The sequence below is a fragment of the Choloepus didactylus genome, chromosome 3, assembly GCF_015220235.1.
Source record: "Choloepus didactylus isolate mChoDid1 chromosome 3, mChoDid1.pri, whole genome shotgun sequence".
In the NCBI taxonomy this organism is placed as follows: Eukaryota; Metazoa; Chordata; class Mammalia; order Pilosa; family Megalonychidae; genus Choloepus; species Choloepus didactylus.
In genome coordinates, this window is record NC_051309.1 from 198,758,094 (window position 1) to 198,775,030 (window position 16,937).

Consider the following 16,937-nt stretch of genomic DNA (forward strand, 5'->3'; position numbering starts at 1 on the left):
GAGACTGTTTATCTCCTTTTTCAACCAGAAATTTCATACTATGTTGTGTTGAGGTCTGACCATTTGAAATATAATTAGAAATTTTATTATTGTCTAATTGTTAGTATTATTGGCTTGGAGGAATTTTCTTGAGCTTTTACATGAACATATACTGAGTAAATTTTATTTATCAATGTAACATTGTCAATCAGTCATCTATATCTAAAGAATATGTTTTTAGCAACTAATGGCTTCCCTGTGACCAAGGTGACTATATCACACTTGAATGTTTAGTTATTTTACCTTATCAACCCCAGAATCACAACAAATGCCACACAGTCCTTTACTTGGGATTTGTTTGTTTCCTAACAGATATTTCTAGAGATCTTTACCAGCCTTCACCCTTGTACCTTCTGGAATCAGTTTCAATGATTTGCTTTAAGGCTCATGGCTGGAAAGTGTCTGGAAGAAGCCAGATTTCAACTTAGCACCCCTGACTTAGAATCTAGAATTTATATGTCCACCCTGCTTTAAACTCCTCTAAAAGCACGATGTTAATAAGGTGTTGAATATGGTAGTACAAGGGCTTGGAAATAACAAGGAGCCATTGAGGGCTGATCCCAATACCCTGTACCCAGCCAGGTGGATGTTTTCCTTAATGATAGAATGCATTCCTCAGTGAAGGTGCCTTCAATGAAGTAAGTGTAGGAATTCCGGATGCTTTCTCTTCAGGTTAGTTTTAAGTTTACATCATAACATTGCTAGAACTGTCAGAGTAAAGAAACTGGATCTAGAGGAGGAAAAATGCTAGCTGGAGATTATTTCACAGGCAATAGAAAAGTAGAGCTAGTGGATGTCTATATATTGATGACCATCAAAGTTGGAGGTGAACAAGGTACTAGGAGGGGCCACAGAGGACCCCCTGAGCTCAAGGTGAGGTGGGAGTGGGGAGATTGCATTATTATTGAGTCCAGTAAAAAGAGGAGGCATAATGGGGGAGCGTGCTTTCCAGGCCTGAGATTAAAAATACCAGTCAGCAGTATTCAGAGAAGACTGGCTTGATAATAGTATTAGTGACTTCTCTCTACCAATAAGAATACCATGATATTGGAGAGTTACATTGGCAACCTTTCTGTAAAGGTTTCCATGGCACATCAGAGAGGAGACAGGTCAGCCAAGGCGTGAATGTGAAAACGGTGAGAGCCAACTCAGTACTGGAGAAAGCTGCAGAATGCCCCAAGAACACACACTTCTCTAAACTCATATTGTAAGGACACACCTACCCAAATGCGCTGCAGCAACCAACCCATGTCACAGGCAGTTACAAAGTGCCTTCTAGAGGTATGGCAATACTCTATATAGTACTCAGCTTAACCTGTGAGCCCAGAACTCTATTCTGCTCCCCAGGGGGTATGCAGTTACTTACTTATCTGGTCTGAACATTCCTGAGATAGATGGCAATTCTTTCTTAAACCCATTTTTAAAAATCTTGACCTAAATAATGACACTACTGAAAGTGACTATTTGGTGTCAACTATCCATAAAATACCACTAACTACACATCTTATATTTTGATTATTAATTCTGATAAAAACCACGTTTATGCTTCAGCTGGTTGGCAGCACCACAGCATTTTCACAAATGACTCACAGTTTGCCTGCTTCCAGTTTGGGGGATGCTCTTAAGAAGACCCTCTTCCCCCTCAGCATAATAAGAACCTCATACCTTCTTTTTTGTGCCTTTGGCTCTTAATCACTTAAAATCTGGCTTTTGATATATGTGGGGAAACATTTTAAGATCCCTTATGTGGTTAGGCCACTGGTGACAGAGTAAAATTGAAAGCTGGCAGAACAGAAATGTCCTTCCCTCCGTTCTGGCTCTCTAATATACATCTCCTTTATAGGTTCTCCATGAAGGCAGGAAAAAAAGGATTTTCTGCTACTGAATCTACAGCTCCCAGGGGAAGTGAGCTGTGTCCTCATGAGACTTTTCAGTCAACAGCAGTGACCCAAGCTCCACTAGGTTTTACATGTTGACTCTCCATAGTTAATCTTGATATCCACAAATAATAGGACATTCTTCAGTTCACATTTGAATTTACAGCTTTTATAATTGGAGAAAGGCCCCTTTTAGCATATAAATTAGACAGATCTGGAAAGGGGTGGGAAATTTAGTGGGTGGTCTCTTTCCAGGATTTAAAAGAAAACACCTCATGCTATTTCTAAGAATTGTGAGGCCTCATATATTATGCCCTCAGAAAATCCACTTGAAATTGTTATTAGAAGTTATGAACTTTACAAAGCATAAGACTCTTAAAATAGTTTGCCATATCTGAGACTTCTGAAGTCCTGGACGGTGATATTTTTGAATTGTCATTTCATCTGTTTTAAATTTTCTTAACATCATGCTGCTTAGCCTTTCTTTTTCTCCAGTAGTATAATGTATTCCATGCCTGGGAAATGATTGTCAGCATCTATTGTTTAATACTCAGGCTGAGGATTCTTTGGGGTAAATTTACCAGGATCTGTCTGCTTTGTGGTGCTCCTACCATTCCAGACTCAGAAATAACTATTTTGGAGTTGGCCGTGCTTGGGGCAGGTGGGAAGTTAAATCTGTCTGTACCAGTGGCTTTGCTCTTCTTCAGTTTCTTAATCATGGCCTTTGCAGCAGCCCCATTGGAGGCCTCAGGAAGTGGGGTGCGGCAGGCGGGGCGCCTGCAGGCTCAGCGCCACAGCCAGCACAGGCGGCTAAGGACAAGCCTCTGCAGCTGAGCTCCAATCCATTATGGCAGCAGAGCTTTTGGGTTGATAATCTCCACGTCCCCTCGTATTTCTTTATTTTGCGGTTAATTTCAAAATGATAGTGTGAATTCAATCCGTTTTACTCTCGTTTTTTTGCAGATATTTTAGGGTTGCTGTACTTCCCTCCTCAACTGATGTCAGCTGTCTGTTCCGAACAAAAGTCCATCCAGCCACAGAATCCATTTTGTTCAATGATGTATTCAGAGTAGCCATTTCCCAAACAGCCTTACAACAGAAGACACTGAGAGTAGATCTTTGCTCTGTCAGCAAAAACAAAAGGGAAGAATGCCTGGTAGGATTTTTCATGATTATCACTATCGAGTAACATTTATTATTGTCTATTCTGAGAATATTTTATAGCTGCTATTTTGCCAGCCCTGAAATCCCCACAGTTGGTCACAATGCCTTGGTGCATATCCCTTGGTTGTTTTTACTTTTTCTGTGATGGTGACTTCTTTCTTCATTCTCTTGTTCCAGACCTTTCAGATTTGCTTATAAATTCTGGTTTATAACAGCTTTTATGTGAAAGCTGTTTTCCATTTCTATCCTTTGGCTGAAGAAGGACTTTTACCTCTGTTGTGAGGTGTGCTTATTATTCCCAATGCTGAGCCTTGTGCTAAGTGCTTTATATACATTATCTCATTTAATCCTCATGAGAATCTTATGAAAAAGGTATGATTATCCCCCACCTTTTGATAAAGAACAGCTTAAAGAGAAAATGTGTCCAGGGTTACACAGCTTGTGAATGATGGAGCCAGGTATCAAAAAGACAACCCACATTCTTGCAGATTTGAATTCACTAAAACCCTGAGTAGATAGCTCTTTCATTCAGTTCATTCTTCCCCCTTGCCCCTGCCATGGTGTTAAGCACTTCTGTAGCTTACTGTTTAGAGTAATATGATGTTTAAATGCTAAAGCAGAAGGAATTCACACATAACTAATAATGAGTTTAAAACACTGTTTTGCATAATAACCAGAAAACCTTTACATACAAGTGAAATACCAGGTGTTCAAATGTGTGCATAATAGAGTTGTGCCCATGTGTTCAAAAATCTCTTTCTAATTGAACTTTTTTCCACCACCCAAGAGGAAGCGCAAAACCTAATGTTTCATTATGAACAAAGTTTAAAGGCATGAAAAAGGAAAAAATAGCAGGCAGACTGTCAGAAAGTTTTTAGTATAATAGGTATGTGTGTCAGAGGCTCCAATAAACTTGAATACAAAAGAATACACATTCAGTCTGTGAAATAGAAGATACTTATGTTTAGATTTGTGTCTTGCTGAGATAAAAAAGTTTAAAATCTACAGATGAAAATCTGAATGATCACATATGTCCCAAAGAAAATGTTTAAGTTTCTCAATTGATAGCCTTTTAAAAATTGGTGCAGTTTAATTTAGGTTCTGATTGATAATTATGCATGATTTGGTGGAATATGAAAGCCTTTTAAATTTTCCTATAGATAATGGCTTTTTGAGTAATAATCAAGTGACTCTTACAGCATAAATAATATCATGGTTTATGCTTATTATTTATTGTTAACTTTTCATACAGAAATAATTCCAGACTTGCAAAAGTGGTACATGCTTAGTCATTTCTTAAATAATTTAATATATAGCTTTAGGTATTGGCAAAATAGTATCTCACAAAATAGTCCCAGTGTTAGCTTTCAGATTGGGAATTATTTTCTATTTAGTCAGACGTGAAAATATAGGGGATCTTTAGGTGTTAAAACAAAAATCTACCAGTGCTTTATATCATAAGCATTACTTTATTTATTTGTTTGTTTGTTTGTTTGTTTATTTATTTATTTTTCCCCTAAAACAAGCTCACCCAATAATCTTAACTGTATCCAAGGGAGAAAATACATTTTATTTTCTCTCTCTCTCTTTTTTTTTTTTTTTTCTTCACATAGGCTGGAACTCAGATTAGCCTGGCAGATTTACCATTTTCCAATGAGATTTTCACACTGTGGTATAACTTGCTTCCTTCCAAACAAATGCCTTACAAAAAGCATGAAGAAGAAAATGAGGATTTTCAACCAAAACAGCCATCAGTAGACTCCATAGATTTGGTGAGTCAAAATTAGAGAAAAAGTTATTAACATTTAATAAAATAATGTGCAATATAGAATGCTATGATAATGTGTTTTTATTCACTCTCCTTTTATTCATTGTCCTTCCTTTTTCTCTCTTCAGAGCTTTCAGTTTCTCCCCAGCTTCCCTAAAAGGAAAAAAAGGAGATCATTTCCAACTTTGTTTCAGGCATGGTTTATAAAAGGATCACTCTTTTCTGCTCACACTTTCTATAAAAATAAATTGATATGGAGGCTTCATTGCTTAAGTGACCATGGAAAATCTTTTGATTCAAATTTATATTTTTATACATTGTGTTCACACATTTGATTCCACTGTTAGGTTATACATTTGGAACTCATGTTGTAAATTATAAATTATTAAGCTTAAATGGTGTCCTAGTTTTACATTTGTAAAACTAGTTATTTTCAATTAAAAAGTTTGTTGTAACAAATAGTCGTCTTTAATACCTCAAGGGCTTTACAAAGGGATATTTTATGAGGCCATCACTAATTTGGCATTTATCATCTTTGTTACTGGGTTAAGTTTACTTTAGATTATCCATGAGGTAAGAGTTTACTAAGCAAAAGTCAGATAATTAAGCAGCAGTGCTTTCTCGATCATCTGATGTGTGCAAGAAACTATTGGACATTGTGGTAAGTGTTAGAAGGGAAACAGATGTGTCAGTAGAGCTTATGTTAGGTGCCTGTGTCTGTGGTAGACTCTAAGTAAGGCACACAAGATGGTGAAATATAATTTCTGTCTTTAAGAATACTTTTATAAATAGTCACAGGATATATAAGTTATTTTTAACAGTTTTATTTTTATATAATTCAGATACCATACAGTTCACCCATTTAAAGTGCACAATTCAAAATGGATTTTGTGCATTCAGAGTTGTGCAACCATCACCAAAATCAGTTTTAGTACATTTTCATTACTCCCAAAAGAAGCCCAGTACCCTTTAGCAGTCACTCCCCATTCTCTCCTCAACAGCCTCCCCATCCCACCCTTCCAGGCAACTACTAATCTTCTTCCTATCTCTGTAAATTTGTTTATTCTGGGCATTTCATATGAATGGACACAATATGCGTCCTTTTGTAACCATCTTATTTCACTTAGTGTAACATTTTCAAGTTCGTACATGTTGTAGTAGTATGTGTCACTACCACATTCCTTTATTACCAGATAATATTCTATCGTATGTACATACCACATTTTGTTTATCCATTCATTAGCTGATGAGCTTTTGGATTGTTTCCAGTTTTTTACTATTATGAGAAACAATACTATGAACAAGTATTTACATGATTATGTGTTTTCATTTCTTTTGGGTATAAACCTAGTAGTGAATTTCTTTAACCTTTTGAGGAACCGCCAGACTGTTTTCCAAAGTTGCTGCACCATGTTACTTTCCTAGCAGTTGAGTATGAGGGTTCCAGTTTCTCTACATCCTTGTTATTCTCTGTCTTGTTATTGTCTGTCTTTCGGATTACAGCCATCTACTGGATATGAAGTGGTATCTCATTGTGGTTTTGATTTTTATTTTCCTAATGACTAATGATGTTGAGCAATTTTTCATGGGTTTGTTGGCCATTTGCTTGTCTTTTTTTTTTTTTTTTAATAAATGTCTATATAGACCCCTTGTCCAATTTTAAACAGGTTATTTTTATTCTTCAATTTTGTAAATTTTTGATATATCCCTTATTAGATTAATGATTTGCAGATACTTTCTGTCATTCTGTGTCTTGTCTTTTCATTTCTTAATGGTTTCATTTTTAGCACAAAAGTTTTTAATTTTGATGGGAGTCCAATTTATCTGTTTGTTCTTATATTGCTTTTGTCATTAGTGCCATATCTAAGAAGGGTTTGCCTAACACAATGTCACAAAGATTTACTCTTATGATTCTTCTAAGAATTTTATTGTCTCAGTCCTACATTTCAGACTTTTGAGTTGATTTTTATGTATAGTGTGAGGAAAGAGTCCAACTTCTTACTTGCCATATGGATATGCAGTTATCCCAGCATTATTTATTGAAAAGACTTTTCTTTCCCCATTTGAATTTTCTTGGCACACTTGTCAAAAATCAGTTTACCATAAATGTGAGGGTTTATTTCTGGATACTCAATTCTGTTCCATTAATTTATATATCTACCTTTATGCCAGTATCACACTATCTTGATTCCTGAGCTTTATAGTGTATTTTTTTTCTCCATACACACAGGCTTTTTGTGCATTTATTTTCATTACCCCCATGTATTTTCTTTTTTTTATCTTCATTTTATTGACATATATTCACATACCACGCAGTCATACAAAACAAATCGTACATTCAATTGTTCATAGTACCATTACATAGTTGTACATTCATCACCAAAATCAATCCCTGACACCTTCATTAGCACACACACAAAAATAACAAGAATGATAATTAAAGTGAAAAAGAGCAATTGAAGTAAAAAAGAACACTAGGTACCTTTGTCTGTTTGTTTGTTTCCTTCCCCTATTTTTCTACTCTTCCATCCATAAACTAGACAAAGGGGAGTGTGGTCCTTATGGCTTTCCCAATCCCGTTGTCACCCCTCATAAGCTACATTTTTATACAATTGTCTTTGAGATTCATGGGTTCTGGGTTGTAGTTTGATACTTTCAGGTATCCACCACCAGCTACCCCAATTCTTAGAACCTAAAAAGGGTTGTCTAAAGTGTGCATAAGAGTGCCCACCAGAGTGACCTCTTGGCTCCTTCTGGAATCTCTCTGCCACTGAAGCTCATTTCATTTCCTTTCACATCCCCCTTTTGGTCAAGAAGATGTTCTCCGTCCCACGATGCCAGGTCTACATTCCTCCCCAGGAGTCATATTCCACGTTGCCAGGGAGATTCACTCCCCTGGGTGTCTGATCCCAGTAGTGGGGGGCGGGCAGTGATTTCACCTTTCAAGTTGGCTTAGCTAGAGAGAGAGGGCCACATCTGAGCAACAAAGAGGCATTCGAGAAGAGGCTCTTAGGCACAATTATAGGGAGTCCTAGCCTCTCCTTTGCAGCAACCGTCTTCCCAAGGGTAAATCCTATGGTAGAGGGCTCAACCCATCAAACCACCAGTCCCCTATGTCTGTGGTCATGTTAGCAACCATCGAGGTGGGGTAGGCCAATACCCCTGCATTCTCCACAGGCTCCTCAAGGGGGCTCTACATATTTTTCTCCTTGTTTTTTTTTTTTAAATCAGCTGTATGAAAAAAAAAAATCAAAACATGATAAAAGAACATTTCAAAGGGACCATAACAAGGGAGTAAGAAAAAGACAACAAACCTAAGATAACTGCTTTACTTCACACATGTTCCTACTTTACCCCAAGAAAGTTACCTAATATAGTAACATTTCTGTGAACTTGTTCCTACTATATCCATCAGAAATTAACAGACCATAGTCATTCCTGGGCATCCCCAGAACGTTAAATAGCTTATCTGTTCTCCTTGGATTATTGTTCCCCCTTCCTTAATAGCTCTCTATTGCTAGTTCCCCTACATTCTACATTATAAACCATTTGTTTTACATTTTTCAAAGTTCACATTAGTGGTAGCATATAATATTTCTCTTTTTGTGCCTGGCTTATTTCGCTCAGCATTATGTCTTCAAGGTTCATCCATGTTGTCATATGTTTCACGAGATCGTTCCTTCTTACTGCCACGTAGTATTCCATCGTGTGTATATACCACATTTTATTTATCCGCTCATCTGTTGAAGGACATTTGGGTTGTCTCCATCTCTTGGCAATTGTGAATAATGCTGCTATGAACATTGGCATGCAGATATCTGTTCGTGTCACTGCTTTCCGGTCTTCCGGGTATATACCGAGAAGTGCAATCGCTGGATTGAATGGTAACTCTATATCTAGTTTTCTAAGGAACTGCCAGACTGACTTCCAGAGTGGCTGAACCATTATACACTCCCACCAACAATGAATAAGAGTTCCAATTTCTCCACTTCCCCTCCAGCATTTGTAGTTTCCTGCTTGTTTAATGGCAGCCATTCTAACCGGTGTTAGATGGTATCTCATTGTGGTCTTAATTTGCATCTCTCTAATAGCTAGTGAAGCTGAACATTTTTTCATGTGTTTCTTGGCCATTTGTATTTCCTCTTCAGAGAACTGTCTTCATATCTTTTGCCCATTTTATAATTGGGCTGTCTGTACTATTGTCATTGAGTTGTAGGATTTCTTTATATATGCAAGATATCAGTCTTTTGTCAGATACATGGTTTCCAAAAATTTTTTCCCATTGAGTTGGCTGCCTCTTTACCTTTTTGAGAAATTCCTTTGAGGTGCAGAAACTTCTAAGCTTGAGGAGTTCCCATTTATCTATTTTTTCTTTTGTTGCTTGTGCTTTGGGTGTAAAGTCTAGGAAGTGGCCGCCTAATACAAGGTCTTGAAGATGTTTTCCTACATTATCTTCTAAGAGTTTTTTTTTGTTTTGTTTTGTTTTTTGTTTTTTTTTTAGTATATATTTCTTGTTTTACTTGAGAAAAACCATTACATTATCAACAGATTCTTTCTTTCCTATATACTTTGTTTGACAGCTCAATAGATATTGTGAATTAAAGCCTTGGAATTCTCAGAGCAGTGGTCCTAATTTACACACTGTTGTTTTATTGTGAACCTTGGTATGCCACTTACAACTCTTGTTTCTTTATTTTTTTTTTTTAATCTTCATTTTATTGAGATATATTCATATACCACGCAGTCATACAAAACAAATCGTACTTTCGATTGTTCACAGAACCATTACATAGTTGTACATTCATCACCCAAATCAATCCCTGACACCTTCATTAGCACACACACAAGAATAACAAGAATAATAATTAGGGTGAAAAAGAGCAATTGAAGTAAAAAAGAACACTGGGCACCTTTGTCTGTTTGTTTCCTTCCCCTATTTTTCTACTCATCCATCCATGAACTAGACAAAGTGGAGTGTGGTCCTTATGGCTTTCCCAATCCCCTTCTCACCCCTCATAAGCTACATTTTTATACAACTGTCTTCGAGATTCATGGGTTCTGGGTTGTAGTTTGATAGTTTCAGGTGTCCACCACCAGCTACCCAAATTCTTTAGAACCTAAAAAGGGTTGTCTAAAGTGTGCGTAAGAGTGCCCACCAGAGTGACCTCTCGGCTCCTTTTGGATTCTCTCTGCCACTGAAGCTTATTTCATTTCCTTTCACATCCCCCTTTTGGTCAAGAAGATGTTCTCCATCCCACGATGCCAGGTCTACATTCCTCCCCGGGAGTCATATTCCACGTTGCCAGGGAGATTCACTCCCCTGGGTGTCTGATCCCACGTAGGGGGGAGGGCAGTGATTTCACCTTTCAAGTTGGCTTAGCTAGAGAGACAGGGCCACATCTGAGCAACAAAGAGGCATTTGGGAGGAGGCTCTTAGGCACAACCATAGGGAGGCCTAGCCTCTCCTTTGCAGCGACCGTCTTCCCAAGGGTAAAACCTGTGGTAGAGGGCTCAGCCCATCAAACCACCAGTCCCCTATGTCTGTGGTCATGTTAGCAACCATGGAGGTGGGGTAGGCGAATACCCCTCATTCTCCACAGGCTCCTCAAGGGGGCACTGCATCTTTTTTTTTCTTCCTTGTTTTTTTTTTTTTTCTTTTTTTTAACTTTCCCTTCTTTTTTAAATCAACTGTATGAAAAAAAAGTTAAAAAGAAAACAAACATACAATAAAAGAACATTTCAAAGAGACCATAACAAGGGAGTAAGAAAAAGACAACTAACCTAAGATAACTGCTTAACTTCCAACATGTTCCTACTTTACCCCAAGAAAGTTACCTAATATAGCAACATTTCTGTGAACTTGCTCCTACTATATCCATCAGAAATTAACAGACCATAGTCATTCCTGGGCATCCCCAGAACGTTAAATGGTTTTATGGTACTTTCTTTTATATTGAGATCTTTCATCCATTTTGAGTTAATTTTTGTGTAGGGTGTGAGGTGGGGGTCCTCTTTTATTCTTTTGGATATGGATATCCAACTCTCCCAGCCCCATTTGTTGAAAAGACCATTATGACCCAGTTCAGTGACTTTGGGGGCCTTATCAAAGATCAGTCGGCCATAGATCTGAGGGTCTATCTCCGAATTCTCAATTCGATTCCATTGATCTATATGTCTATCTTTGTGCCAGTACCATGCTGTTTTGGCAACTGTGGCTTTATAATAAGCTTCAAAGTCAGGGAGTGTAAGTCCTCCCACTTCGTTTTTCTTTTTTAGAGTGTCTTTAGCAATTCGAGGCATCTTCCCTTTCCAAATAAATTTGATAACTAGCTTTTCCAAGTCTGCAAAGTAGGTTGTTGGAATTTTGATTGGGATTGCATTGAATCTGTAGATGAGTTTGGGTAGAATTGACATCTTAATGACATTTAGCCTTCCTATCCATGAACATGGAATATTTTTCCATCTTTTAAGGTCCCCTTCTATTTCTTTTAGTAGAGTTATGTAGTTTTCTTTGTATAGGTCTTTTACATCTTTGGTTAAGTTTATTCCTAGGTACTTGATTTTTTTAGTTGCTATTGAAAATGGTATCTTTTTCTTAAGTGTCTCTTCAGTTTGTTCATTTCTAGCATATAGAAACATTACTGACTTATGTGCATTAATCTTGTGTCCTGCTACTTTGCTAAATTTGTTAGCTCTAGTTGCTGTATCGTCGATTTCTCAGGGTTTTCCAGATATAAGATCATATCATCTGCAAACAATGACAGTTTTATTTCTTCTTTTCCAATTTGGATGCCTTTTATTTCTTTGTCTTGCCAGATTGCCCTGGCTAGCACTTCCAGCACAATGTTGAATAACAATGGTGACTGATCTTAGAGGGAAGGCTTTCAGTCTCTCACCATTGAGTGCTATGCTGGCTGTGGGTTTTTCATATATGCTCTTTATCATATTGAGGAAGTTTCCTTCAATTCCTACCTTTTGAAGTGTTTTTATCAAAAAGGGATGTTGGATTTTGTCAAATGCTTTTTCAGCATCTATTGAGATGATCAATTGATTTTTCCCTTTTGACTTGTTAATGTGTTGTAATACATTGATTGATTTTCTTATGTTGAACCATCCTTGCATGCCTGGAATGAACCCCACTTGGTCATGGTGTATGATTTTTTTAATGTGTCTTTGGATTCGATTTGCAAGTATTTTGTTGAGGATTTTTGCATCTATATGCATTAGGGAGATTGGCCGGTAGTTTTCCTTTTTTGTAGCATCTCTGCCTGGTTTTGGTATTAGATTGATGTTAGCTTCATAAAATGAGTTAGGTAGTGTTCCATTTTTTTCAATGTTTTGAAAGAGTTTGAGTAAGATTGGTGTCAGTTCTTTCTGGAAAGTATGGTAGAATTCCCCTGTGAAGCCATCTGGCCCTGGGCATTTATTTGTGGGAAGATTTTTGATGACTGATTGGATCTCTTTGCTTGTGATGGGTTGATTGAGGTCTTCTCTTTCTTCTCTGGTCAGTCTAGGTTGTTCATATGTTTCCAGGAAATTGTCCATTTCCTCTACATTATCCAGTTTGTTGCCATACAGTTGTTCATAGTATCCTCTTATAATTTTTTTAATTTCTTCAGGATCTGCAGTTATGTCACCTTTTTCATTCCTTATTTTGTTTATATGGGTCTTCTCTCTTTTTGATTTTGTCAGTCTAGCTAGGGGCTTGTCAATCTTGTTGATCTTCTCAAAGAACCAACTTTTGGTGATATTTATCCTCTCTATTGTTTTTTTGTTCTCTATGTCATTTATTTCTGCTTTAATCCTTGTTATTTCTTTTCTTCTACTTGGTTTAGGATTGGTTTGCTGTTCATTTTCTAGCTTCTTCAGTTGATCCATTAGTTCTTTGATTTTGGCTCTTTCTTCCTTTTTAATATATGCGTTTAGTGCTATAAATTTCCCCCTCAGCACTGCTTTTGCTGCATCCCATAGGTTTTGGTATGTTGTGTTCTCATTTTCATTCGTCTCTATATATTTAGCAATTTCTCTTGCTATTTCTTCTTTAACCCACTGATTGTTTAGGAGTATGTTGTTTAACCTCCAGGTATTTGTGAATTTTCTAAGTCTCTGATGGTTATTGACTTCTAATTGTATTCCATTGTGGTCAGAGAATGTGGTTTGAATAATTTCAATCTTTTTAAATTTCTTGAGGCTTGTTTTATGTCCCAGCATATGATCTATTCTGGAGAAAGTTCCATGAGCACTAGAAAAGTATGTGTATCCTGGTGATTTGGGATGTAATGTTCTGTATATGTCTGTTAAATATAATTCATTTATCAGACTGTTTAGGTTTTCAATTTCCTTATTGGTCTTCTGTCTGGTTGATCTATCTATAGGAGAGAGTGATGTGTTGAAGTCTCCCACAATTATTGTGGAGACATCAATTGCTTCCTTTAGTTTTGCCAGTGTTTCTCTCATGTATTTTGTGGCACCGTGATTGGGTGCATAGACATTTATGATTGTTATTTCTTCTTGTTGAATTGCCCCTTGTATTAGTATGTAGTGGCCTTCTTTGTCTCTCAAAACATCCCTGCATTGCAAGTCTATTTTATCTGAGATTAATATTGCTACACCTGCTTTCTTTTGGCTGTAGCTTGCATGAAATATTTTTTTCCATCCTTTCACTTTCAATTTCTTTGTGTCCCTGTGTCTAAAATGAGTCTCTTATATGCAACATATTGACGGTTCATTTTTTTTGATCCATTCTGCGAATCTATATCTTTTAATTGGGGAGTTTAATCCATTTACATTCAATGTTGTAACCATGAAGGCATTTCTTGAATCAGCCATCTTATCCTTTGGTTTATGTTTGTCATATATATTTTTCCCCTCTCTCTATTAATATCCTTTATTGTACCCATACCAAATCTCTTAGTACTTAACCTTTCTCCAGGTCTCTCTGTCCTTTCTTTGTTTCTCTGTCTGTAGGGCTCCCTTTAGTATCTCCAGTACGGCAGGTCTCTTGTTAGCAAATTCTCTCAACATTTGTTTGTCTGTGAAAAATTTAAGCTCTCCCTCAAATTTGAAGGAGAGCTTTGCTGCATAAAGTATTCTTGGCTGGAAATTTTTCTCACTCAGAATTTTAAATATATCATGCCACTGCCTTCTCACCTCCATGGTGGCTGCTGAGTAGTCACTACTTAGTCTTATGCTGTTTCCTTTGTATGTGGTGAATTGCTTTTCTCTTGCTGCTTTCAGAACTTGCTCCTTCTCTTCCATGTTTGACAGTGTGATCAGAATATGTCTCGGAGTGGGTTTATTTGGATTTATTCTATTTGGAGTTCGCTGGGCATTTATGATTTGTGTATTTATGTTGTTTAGGAGATTTGGGAAGTTTTCCCCAACAATTTCTTTGAATACTCTTCCTAGATTTTTACCCTTTTCTTCCCCTTCTGGAACACCAATGAGTCTTATATTCGGATGTTTTATATTATCCATCATATCCCTGAGGTCCGTTTCGATTTTGTCAATTTTTTTCCCCATTCTTTCTTTTATGCTTTCATTTTCCATTCTGTCATCTTCCAGGTCACTGATTCGTTGTTCAGCTTCCTCTAGTCTTGTACTATGAGTGTCCAGAATCTTTTTAATTTGGTCAACAGTTTCTTTAATTTCCATAAGATCATCTATTTTTTTATTTAGTTTTGCAATGTCTTCTTTATGCTCTTCTAGGGTCTTCTTGATATCCTTTGTATCCCGTACTATGGTCTCATTGTTCATCTTTAGTTCTTTGAGTAGCTGCTCTAGGTGCTGTGTCTCTTCTGAGCTTTTGATTTGGGTGCTTGGGCTTGGGTTATCCATATCGTCTGTTTTTTTCATATGCTTTATAATTTTCTGTTGTTTTTGGCCTCTTGGCATTTGCTGAACTTGATAGGGTTCTTTTAGGATTTGTAGACCAATTGAAGTCCTTATCTCCAGTTTATCAGATCTACAGCTTCGTGGAGTATACCCTCTCCAAGCAACCAGGAGGTGGCGCCCACGAGCCACCTGTTCTCTACAAGCTAGTTCTCCCCTGCTTTGCCTTTGTGGTGAGTCGAGGAGTGAGTCTTGTGCGTGTGTAGTTGGTGTTGCCTGCCCTGTATATGGGGCGTGTTTCTGGGCAGTCAGGGAGGGGGGTGGCTCTAACAATCAAATCTCCCTGGTGATCCTGGAGTTTTAAAGCTGCTGCAATAGTCTAATCCTTCAGTTCAGTCCTGCCACAGTTTGTCTCTGCCACTGACCCACAAGTCCTTGGTATTGGCGTATGGCTCCTGAGACTTGTGAGTGTGTCCCTCTTCCAGGCCGTGCACCCCCTGGTCCTCTGTTGAGGGATGACTGTGCTATGTCACAGGTGAGTGCCGTCCCCCCAGGGCAGTTCTGGGCTGCTGGGCTGTGTAGGGAGGCTCCCAGTCTGCTGAAATGATGGCTGAATGGGGCTTTGTTAATTCACACTGCTCCACCTTCCCAACTCTGGGACAATCAGCTGAGGTTGCAGGGAAGGCTAATGTCCACGTGCAGTTTTGTGGTGTGTTCCTGTTATTTGAAGCCCTTCCATCACACTGGGTTGTCTGGGGCAGCTCTAGGGTATGGGGCTGGCGATGGGCAGGAGTGTTTCCTGTCCACCAGGATGATGGCTGTGAGCGGACACCCCCCTTTTCCTGGGAAGTTGTGGTGTTTAGTGAATTTTCTCAGCCACTGGATTATTGCCTTTTGTCTCAGAGCTCTCTTAGTTCTCCTCTTGTCTTGACCTGCCCCAATTGCAAGTCTTTGACACTTTCTGTATTGGGCTTCTTAGAGTAATTGTTTTAGAAAAAGAAAAAAAGGATTAAAAAAAAAAAAAGGGCCCTCCTCAGAGATCTAATGGGTTATTGAAATGCTAAGAGACAAAGCAATTAGGGCCCTTAAGGAAAGGTCCACAGGGCAGAGAGATCAGCTTTCTTCGGGATTTGCATATGAGCCTCAGGGCCTGAGCTCTGCCCTTCCCCTTTCTATGTTCACCAGAACTCCAAAAATCCTCCTCTTTTATTTTGGAGTTTTTCGTGCTGTTTTTTTCTATGCCTGTCTTCTCTCTACTGGGCTGGCTGCTCTCAGATTCTCTGGTGTCTGGTCTCAGTCTATCTATGGTTGGAGTTTGGATCAGTAGAATGAGTTTCCGATAAGGGCTGCCACTGCAGTTCTCCCTTCTCGTTCCCGGAGCTGACAGCCCCTCCTCCCATGGGACTGAGCCTGGCAGGGAGGGGTGCAGGTCCCCTGGCCACAAAAACTTACAGATTTCACTGATCTCAGCAGTTCCACATTTTCATGAGTGTTGTATGAAGTATGCCCAAAGTCAGATTGCTCTGTGGTGTCCAGTCCACGCAGTTCCTGGTTTTCTACCTACTTTCCTGGAGGAGTAACTAAAACATACAGCTCACCAGTCTGCCATCTTGCCCCGCCTCCTGTAGTGTATTTTGAAATTGGGAAGTACTAGTCTTCCAACTTGAACTTTTTCAAGATTGTTTTGGCTATTCAGGGTCCTTTGCATTTCCATATAAATTTTGGGATCATCTTATAAATTTCTGCAAAAACAAAAAAAGGTAGCTGGGATTTTGATCAGGATTGCATTGAATCTGTATATCAACTTGGGAGGTACTAAGCCTTCTGATCCATGAACACAGGATTTACTTAGGTCTTCTTTAATTTCATTCTACAGTGTCTTGTAGTATTTAGAGTTCAGGTTTGATGCTGTTGTAAGTGGAACTAGTTTCTTAAATTCATTTTCATATTGTCCATTGCTATAATTGATTTTTGTTCAGTTTTCTGCAATTGACTCAGTCTTTTATCCTGAAACCTTCCCGAATTTGTTTATTCATTTTAATAGTTTTTTAGTGGATTCTTTAAGATTTTTTTCTGTAAGATCATATCTTCTGCAAATATAGTTTTACCTAGTCCCTTAAACATCTGTCTATTATTTCCTTTTTGTTTTGTTTTGTTTATCCTGGCAAGAACTTCAAATACAATATGTGAATAGAAGTGGTAAGAGTAGACATTCTTATCTTGTTCCTGATCTTAGGTGGAACGCTTTCACCATTGAG

General features: G+C 38.1%; 1 protein-coding gene across 5 annotated transcripts in view; it reads left to right on the top strand.

Annotated features, from left to right (window-relative positions):
- Positions 1-16,937, top strand: part of WWC2 (WW and C2 domain containing 2) — a 255,600-nt gene that overhangs the window by 193,782 nt on the left and 44,881 nt on the right. For all 5 annotated transcript variants that reach the window (XM_037831062.1, XM_037831063.1, XM_037831064.1 and 2 more), the window contains 2 exons: positions 2,880-3,072; positions 4,694-4,852. In XM_037831062.1, coding sequence (XP_037686990.1) covers positions 2,880-3,072; positions 4,694-4,852 — 352 coding nt within the window. The remainder of the gene's footprint in view (positions 1-2,879; positions 3,073-4,693; positions 4,853-16,937) is intronic.